The sequence below is a fragment of the Nannobrachium achirus genome (genome assembly GCF_963921795.1).
Source record: "Nannobrachium achirus genome assembly, chromosome: 9".
NCBI classification, from domain to species: domain Eukaryota; kingdom Metazoa; phylum Chordata; class Actinopteri; order Myctophiformes; family Myctophidae; genus Nannobrachium; species Nannobrachium achirus.
Window position 1 is genome coordinate 23545238 of NC_137818.1, and position 9342 is coordinate 23554579.

General features: G+C 42.1%; 1 protein-coding gene across 1 annotated transcript; it reads left to right on the forward strand.

The window, feature by feature from the left end:
* Positions 1-249: 249 nt before the first annotated feature.
* Positions 250-8781, forward strand: tmem115 (transmembrane protein 115). The gene is made up of 3 exons (XM_080732524.1): positions 250-1785; positions 4801-5168; positions 6326-8781. The coding sequence occupies exons 1-3, from the start codon at positions 1294-1296 to the stop codon at positions 6615-6617; spliced, it is 1152 nt and encodes a 383-aa protein (XP_080588650.1). The 5' UTR covers positions 250-1293; the 3' UTR covers positions 6618-8781.
* The last annotated feature ends 561 nt before the right edge of the window (positions 8782-9342 follow it).

Sequence of the window (9342 nt, forward strand, 5' to 3'; positions counted from 1 at the left end):
ATAATAGGCTATGTATGCGTATGTCTACCGGGTCCGTAATCTTTTGATTCGACCTAAGAAGGTACCTAAGAAGGTAATCTATTGAAACAGGATTGATCAGCCTTTTTTGGAAACTCAGTTTCCCATGATGCCGTAGGCTACTAACATTGCGTGACTTGACGTTTTTGGAGTAGACCGACCGACCCCTGATGACGCTGGCAGCCAGGCAGGCAGCGCAGGAGAGTTGCTGCTGCTGCTGAATGGTGCTGTCTGTGTTCAGGAGGAGGAGGAGTGCCCCGAAAGATAACAAGATTTCTCTCTGGTGAATAATTATCAAAAGTCCGAATAACGCAGAAGCGGGCGTACGGACCGCGCCACACGGAGTGAGAGAAGAGACTGGGAATTCCAGGGGAATGAACGGTCGTTTTCACACCACGGCCACATTGTTTTGAAGGCCTGTTGCCATTCTCCTGGGAGGGGGATCCTCGGGCTACCAGCCGAGTTGGACTCCAGGCCTGGTCCAGACCTGGTACTGATCGATATGAGCTTTTATCCATGAACTCGTGTCCCCGTTGTCGTTGTGTTTTTCCATACGATGACTTGGGTTCTTTCATGGCGGACGTAAGACGGCGGAACTGTCAGCTTGACAACAAGCTAGCGTCAGCTAGCTTCATGTTTACATGCTAACCCAGCTAATGTCAGTTGTTGGAAGAAGTTGGCTTGTGTTTGATTTGTCAGTTCTGGTTTGGGGGCTCGTGTTTACCTTAACAATGCTAACTCTTGGAGTAAGTAAGTTTTATTGAGTCGTTTATGTCTGTCTGCGTCGAATGAAGGTCGTAAAAAAATAGTTTATAGGTAGATGAAAAGCCTCCTGGCGTTAATAAAGGTTATCACCTACTCAAGCTTATCTACAGCTGGCCCGTGTGTCACCTTATTAGGTCGAATCTAAGAACTAAATTAAGTCACTGACTTGCATTTCCGTTATGACAAAACGGTAACTACTTTGGAAAGTTGTGAAATCTTTTCGCCCTTTGTTTTCTGTTGAGCAACTGATACGAACAGAAGTAGATCCCCCGAGTCAGCTGATCATTGCGAAGCCACCATTCGCCCTAACTACAGATAGATGAAGTTCCGTATGACATCCCACAGAAGACCGTGGACGTAGATGCTGGTGGGATTCAAAGCATTCCTTTCGGCTCAGTTCGGCTGTTGCTGATCACACAACCGCCATCTCCAGTTCCTACCTACAAAAGACATCTGATCAAAACAACGACATCTGATCAAAACAACATCCCCCTCTGGACAAAAGTCACCATGAACCGTTACCTTCCCGTGGCACGACAGCACTTCCTGGGTGCCCTGGCCAGCACCAGCGTGGTAGTCAAATCAATAAGTGCTGTGGTGATTCTTCTCTACTTACTTTCCTGGGCAGTTGACACCCCATATGCCCTGGGCGTGACCCCGGGGTACCTTTTCCCCCCTAACTTCTGGGTGTGGACACTATTGACACAAGGAGTGGTGGAGCAGCATGTTTGGGGTGTAGTGGCCAATGTGGGCACTGTAGTCACCTGTGGACGGCTACTAGAGCCTCTCTGGGGCGCTCTCGAACTCCTCATCTTCTTCACAGTCGTCAATGTCTCAGCTGGCATCCTGGCTGGGCTCTCCTACCTCCTCACCTATGTGGCGACCTTTGACCTGGACTTCCTGTTCGCTGTGCGCGTCCATGGAGGGGTCGGGTTCCTCGGAGGGGTCCTTGTGGCACTGAAACAGACGATGGGGGACACCACAGTGCTCAGAGTACCACAGGTGAGTCACAACGAAAAGAGATGTTGATGCATATGGATGGGTGGTGTTGCGACGATGAAGAGGCAGTGGTCCCAATTCCAAAATGTAGATGCATAGGTGCATTTTGAGAATAGATTTTGGGGGATAGAACAAGAAGAATTGATTAACACATTACAAATCTGCATTATCACCATGGGCAGTGGGCACCCTGATTTATACTCATTATAATGAGTATGAGTATATATTAATGAACTTGTAGATCAGCTATGTTCGGGGAGTGATACTCATACATCTAGTCTAGAGTTTTGCACACGAGCAAGTCTGTCAAAGAAGACCATGGCTAATGTGACAGTCACAGCACATTTGAATACCACAAGGTGAGAGAAAAGAGAAGGTTGAGTCTTCCAAAGAGGCAGGTGCCATGCTTTTATATGCCCAAGTCAAGTGTTGCCTGGAATGTCTTATGTAAATGGCATATAGGACTGATATGAATCTGAGAAAGGGATATAAAACATTTCAGAGGGCCATGGTAGTGTCCATTCTGGCCAATGGCTACTTGTACTCTGTACGAAACATACAGGGAATACAGTGCCACAGGTGTCAAGCCTAAATATAAACTAGACGCGCGTCGTGAGGAATCCACTGGGAAATGAATTCCGTCTTAACATTTATGTTATATATTGTGATGTCAAGTGAAGCATTACCAAAAGCTTAATTTTTCTATTGTGCAAAGGTCAACAAAAAGCAGGTTCACTTTACTGGCAAAAAATTCCAAAGAACAATATGTTGCCTATTAGCAACCACACTAATGCTATAATATTGTGCTAGAGTATATGTTTTAGATATGTAGTGAAGAACGACTTGACCGACTTTGCTCTTGGAAGAGCAGCATAGGTCATTCATGAATTTCTTTGGAAAGTTGATGTAATGAGATGAGGTATATGTTATTAAACCCAGAGCGAAGGTGTCAGGTGTCATAATGCAACAAACACATATTCAGCCACTAATGGCAGTCATTTGGTAACCTGTAATTGGGCTTTGTGTGTATGTTATCTGTTTCTCAGATGTTTCATACAAGCCTTTTTTAAGCAAAGCATTGGTTTACAATGCAAAGTAGGAGCAGGAGCAGCTCATACATTACACACAGGGATGAACAACTCCAGTCCTTTAGGGCTGCAAGTACTGCTGGATTTCTATCCTATCAAGAAACCTCTGCATCCATTTGGTATACAGGTCAACGTTTTATCTAGATAGCTGGAATGACAAGATTACCAGATGAATGCAAGTCATCAAATTATTGGCTTAGGAATACGACAAAAACAAAAGAATATCCATGAATTCAAGTCTCTATGCCATCCATGGGGTGAGTCAATAGAAAACAAATGTTTTTTGGGTGAACTATCCCTTTAACTGAGTGAGATGGCTTGTTAATTCCCCACCCTGTATGTAAATATGTGATTCCTATTGAATCTTATACCAGTTAGGCTAGAGTTGATATGAACAAGTCTGATCCAGCCCAACCTGCCAGCTCCACTCTCTGCAGGATGTCACAGATGTGACAAAAGAAAACGGAATGTACAATCAGGAATATGTCCAGTTAAGGTTATAGGATTGCATCTTTTTAGCAGTGGCACAGCAGAAAGCCTGCAACACTCCAAATTGGATAAAGTCTTTTTGGTGCACGGCTCAAAATAACATGAGAGAAAGAAGAAGTTGCCAGCACTCAAGGAATCTCCTTTTCACATGATTTTATTTACCTCACTGGTCCAGTCCTGTCTTTGTTACAAATCATTGTGGCTTAACAGATATGTTAAAAAGATGATATATTTTTTTACAAATTCAAGGAGGTACAGTACATGAATTAAAAATGCTAATTTATTTGGCCCACAAACTGGTTACTACTGTATAGTATATAGTTAATCAATAAGCAATATCCCATACAGCCTTCATACGCAGATCAATGATGGAATGAATGTTAAGAATTTGAGAGACATGATTCCCCAGACTGAAATGTGCCATAGTGTACAAAATCCTAAGTTAAACACTGATAAAAGACTTAAATAGTATGAGATTTAATTGGCTTGCATTTTGCACACAGGCTCGGATGAGCAGTGCATACTAAGCAGTATTGCTGTTTTAAGCTGTTTAAACTTAAAGGAGCTATAGTCAACTTTTTCTTGAAAAACGGATGCTAAAATAAAAATAATGTTTCGAAAATATTTTATAAAAAAATAAGCTTCATATATGTGTTTCAATTAAAAAATGACCACAAAAAGCGGAAAAATAATGATAAAATAATCATTTTGGTCCTTTGTTTACATTTATAGGGCCCGTAAATGTAAACAAAGGGCCAAAATGATTATTTTATCATTATTTTTCCGCTTTTTGTGGTCATTTTTTAATTGAAACACATATATGAAGCTTATTTTTTTATAAAATATTTTCGAAACATTATTTTTATTTTAGCATCCGTTTTTCAAGAAAAAGTTGACTATAGCTCCTTTAAGTATAGTATCCATTACCCACATCTTGTCAACATAACTAAAGAAACGCTGCATTTTCAGCAAGTCAGCATTTTAGGAATGCAGATGAACTGGTTGATTTACAGTTTGAGAAGTTGTTTTGCAAAAATATGTTAATTGCAAAATTGCTATTATTGTGAAACAAGAGATGGCAAAAAATGCAATCACATATAGATCAGGTGTGCATTCACCTACTTGCACACATGTCCTTATCCAGTATCTATCCACCCCTCATATTTCACATGATGGCTCCAGTTTGCTCAGTTGACCTGTTATTTATGATGCATCCTCTTCCCCTCTCTCCGGTTGAGGTCAGAGGACACTCTGTTAAGCGGGTTAGGGTTAGGACCCGTAAAGGTCCCCCGAGTCAGGAGGGAAACTGTTCTTTGAAACAGCTGAAACTGATTCTGATTCCAAATGTACACAGGATTTTACTGTGTGCATGCATCCCCCGTCAACATCCTTTAAAAATAACAGACCTTAAGATGTCTCTCTCCATTCCTCCCACGTCCAGGTGAGACTCAAAGCGGCCCCAGTCCTGGTTCTCTTCCTGCTGGCGCTGCTGCGTCTCTCTGGCCTGCTGCTGGACAGCAGTGCCCCGCTGGCTTCCTACGGCTACGGAGCCCTGTCTGGCTGGGTCTACCTGCGCTTCTATCAGCGACACAGCAGGGGGCGCGGGGACATGTCCGACCACTTCGCCTTCGCCTCCTTCTTCCCCGAGGCGCTGCAGCCGGCCATCGGCCTGCTAGCTGGCCTGGTGCACGCAGCGCTGGTGAAGATTAAGGTTTGCAGGAAGATGGTGAAGAGGTATGACGTGGGTGCGCCCTCGTCTATCACCATCAGTCTGCCTGGCACGGACCCCCAGGACGCTGAGAGGAGGAGGTAAGAGGGCAATTAATATGGAATGTTGTGTGTGTATGGAAGTAGAGTACTGAAGTCCTGACATCATATGCTCTTCCTCTGGATCACAGAAGTATTTTCTCTATGTAAAATAACATTGCTCATCTTAGAATCATCTCATGAGTATTGTGGTCCAAAAATAAACAAACTGTCCCGGCAATATTGTCTTGGGATTGTCAGTCACCCATATTTGATACAGTCTGTTCCTGGTAAAGAATTAATTCCGGTATCGGTGACCCAGGTAGGATTTGTAAATTACATCAGACATCGGTTAGGTAGGTTAGTAGGTTATCCCTTTCATGTATTATTTTTAGGGAGACTTGTCTGTTGTTGTGTGTGCAGTTACACCCCTCCACATGTTCAAGCTGTCAGACAGGTTCAATTTCAAACCGACATCATCCTACTCCTAGCAACTACGCATACAAACAACACACCTCCCCCCACTCACCTTGTAACTGGATAGGATGTGTCACACTTTTAATGGACATAGAAAGCCTTTTATGGTTTTTGGATGTGTGATATATCAGCTGTGGCTTAAAAGGGAAAAAAATGGCAGGCTAGGTAAGGTAAAGCCTCTGTCCTTTTGTAGGAAGAACAACGAATGAAAAGCTTAAGGCGGCACTAACCTTTTAGCACCAAGCTTTCTGTAATACCTAGACAGCCTGTTTTCTATGTACTTCTCACGGCTCAGATCAGGTCTAGAGCCTGTGTCCAATACCGTATCCAGTAATTTGCACACACATTACATGCACAGCAAATTTATGAACAGGAGGAGTAGGGTTAGGGTGTGGCTGTGTCCTCTGGTGGGGTCTCCTCACTGGTAGGTGAGCCAGTAGGGTACAACAGCAGTGCCAAAAACACAGAAATGTTTGTATAGGATTAATTGCCATACAGTAAACAATACATAATTGGAACACTCTGAAATAGAAAGCAATTACCAATATAATAATAAGATTCAAGTGTCCTGCTTGAAAAGTAGAAAAGGGTTTTCTACTATTTATTATTTTGTTTGTGTGGGTGTGTAATGTAGTCACATGTATGAGAAATTCCCCCACTAAAAATTAAATGAACCTAAATGCTGGAGTACTCATTTGTCTCCCCCCAACCCCCCACTCTCTATCTCCCCTATCCATCTGTAGACAACTGGCCCTCAAGGCACTGAATGAACGTCTGAAGCGTGTGGAGGACCAGACGGCATGGCCCAGCATGGACGACGAGGACGATGATGAGGATGATGAAGTCAGGACCGACACGCAGCCTCTCCTCGCCACCTCCTCCCTCAAGCCAAAGCCAGCAGGGTTGGGGGCTTCTGTGGGCTCCTCTCCCGTACCCTCCCCCTCCCTCTCTTCCTCTGCAGCATCACAGAGCGCCGGAGGACAGCAGTCAGAGTCCAGCATCATCACTTTCGAAGACGCTTCGTCTAGGTCGTAATGAACACATATATATAATATATATATACAGACACATTCTAGCAGATGTCGTTGGCTAGTTGACGGATGTGTTCAGCGCCTATGACCAGGAATACGCACTATTAATTTTGACCTTGAGGACACGTAGTCGCACAAAAACAAAGTCGACCATCTTTGTCCAGTTCGCAGACACTTGAGTTCATATGTGTGCGTTCATATACACATACAGGAATTGTACTCACACACACCAACAATCTCCTTTGCAGTTATACAAGTCAACAAGCCCAGAGGAATAGAAACTGTAATTGTCTTCAGTGGTGAGCTTTCGTTAAAACTTATCAAGTTCTGAAGCTCAGAATGTCATGGACAGCATCAACCATCTTCTGTTCCTCTCCCTTGTCAGTGGCCACCATTCTCGCATCAAAATCCACATGGATTGGACTTCACAACAATGTACCATCACGCAGAGCTCTGTATTTCGCTTCATGTCTGAATAAACAATATAATGGGTGTACAATTTTCATTTTTGTAAATCCTTTTTTGGTCAGCCATAGACTTATTATGATTATTATGATTGTCGGCTACAGAGAAAAAACACCAGTTGTTGAGAGACTCCATATGTTCATTGTCTTCTTGACTCATGAAATGAAGAAGCGCATAAGGAAGGCTAAACTCAGAGCTCTGCATTGAAATCGGAAGCAAAACAAAGCACTGAGAGAAGGCCCATAAAGTGAGATATTTTTTCATTATAGCGTTTTCCAAATAAGAAACCAGATGTGGAACTGATAGTGTGTGAATGAACTGTCAAGCTATATAACTGAATTTAATTCTAATGGACCTAGGCTAAGTTAATGGACTGGGGGTGTGAGATATTACATTTTTTGATCTGAAGATTGTGCCAGATTGTGAGCCATTTTGAAGTGAACTGAACTGAACTGGACTCCTACCTGTTGAATTGTCTTGTTCTGGGTCAATCTTCAAATAGGCAGAAAAGGGGTAACCCAGTCATGCCCAGTGGTTTTTCTTTTCTTTTTGTAGTTAATTTTTCAGTGAAGAATGCAGTTGGAAATAACAAGATGTTTCTACTTTGTTATTATCTTCATCTCTATCCATCACTAAACAGAAAAAAAACAGTTTGTTCTTCCCTCTGGTAGTTGGCATAGATGTTTTGTGTGCCAATGTTCCCGTGGGGAAATGTTTTGTTGCTACACTGACAGATCTGTGGATGATTTGTTTTCCTGTTATTTTATTAGTGCTCAGCTTTTAAGGGGGTTTTCAAGGATATTTTTTATGATTGATTCCAGTTCTGTTGCTGCAGTCGTATCTTCTGCCCTTCTCCCTGAAGTGCAGACTTGTTCACTTTCCCCAATATCATTTGACCAACGAGAAAACATGTTTTATAATGGGCTCATATGTTGTCATAGTAAAAGATGGTTAAAAAAAAATATGTATATTCAGTTGAACATTATATATAATATTTTAAGCAGCTGGTGAACCTTTGGATTGATTAGAAATTGTGGCAAGTGAACAAAACTTCTTTCTCTGGTTCATTAATCTGGTTCCAAATTCGGGAGTGAACAAGTTCATATAGGTATTACATGGAGAAAGGTAAAAAGGCTATAAATACATTACTCTGTGCTGGTCATTTCAGAATAAAAGCTGTTCAAATCCAATAAATAACACTTGTAAAATACAGCTATGGTGTATATTTGGTGTGTTGATGTGCCCAGATTCTGTTTCATTGTCATGTGTTCACAAAGCATCTCAAATTGACTGAAACTACTGAACTAGGATCGGTGTGCTGTATTTGTTCCCACTTCCCAAAGGTAATAACCACACAGTTAGGAACCTATGAAAAATGATTTGAAACACCCACTGTTGTTTGGAACTAGTCAAAATTGACTCATTTTTCAAGAATAATCATTCTTAGCTTAATGGTGCAGATCTTGCTTTGACCACAAGATGTCACTCAAACTACATTTAAATGGAAGCCAAGTTTAAATTTGAACAGATCCCTCACTTGACTGATGGGTAAATCTCTGACACTGGATCACTGTGGTCATATCTTTGAGAAGCTTTGTGGAGACAGACAACCCCACAATTCAATAATCCCTGTGTCTGGAGTCCAGAACTACTTTTTGGACTTGGTTAATACATTTCATATTCCTTCTGTTGTCAAGTATAGCTAGCGGTACAGAGTTAGGGTGCCCTCACACCAAAATACCTAGAGTGGAATCCGCCAATGCATTTCAATGAGAATGGAGCGTTTTTTTGCCAGTAGAGGATTTCTTGGCGGATTCCACTCTAGGTATTTTGGTGTGAGGGCACCCTTAGTGAGTAGAATGACCATCCTCTAATGGGAAGGTCTCGGGTTTGATTCCTACACCTTACAAGGCACTTAACCCCTCCCTGTTCACTCACTGAAATTGACTGAATGTCACTTTGGATAAACATAGAGCTGAATATCTGAAAAATAAAACCTCAATACAAGTCTGTATTCCTGACCTCCAACTCTTAACCTATTTTCAACAAATAAAGACATATTCTAACCTAACCGGGGAAATAACAGCCATATTAGAACGATGAAAGGGTGTCTTCCTTCTTTCCTCCTTCCTTTTTCCCCTCTGTTCATTCTTGTCAGTTCAGTTATTCAACCTGTTCTTTACAGTAGGAGTGGCTCCTTTCAATTTCTTGCTTGTTGAGTCACCGGACGGCATATATTATATAGAATATAATAAATGGGTGAG

What these genes read in the sequence shown, in the direction of transcription:
- tmem115 (XM_080732524.1), top strand. Translation starts at nt 1,294, where the DNA reads ATGAACCGTTACCTTCCCGTGGCACGACAGCACTTCCTGGGTGCCCTG. An exon ending in CAGTGCTCAGAGTACCACAG is followed by an intron (nt 1,786 to 4,800) that starts GTGAGTCACAAC and finishes TCCCACGTCCAG; the next exon opens with GTGAGACTCAAAGCGGCCCC. An exon ending in CAGGACGCTGAGAGGAGGAG is followed by an intron (nt 5,169 to 6,325) that starts GTAAGAGGGCAA and finishes ATCCATCTGTAG; the next exon opens with ACAACTGGCCCTCAAGGCAC.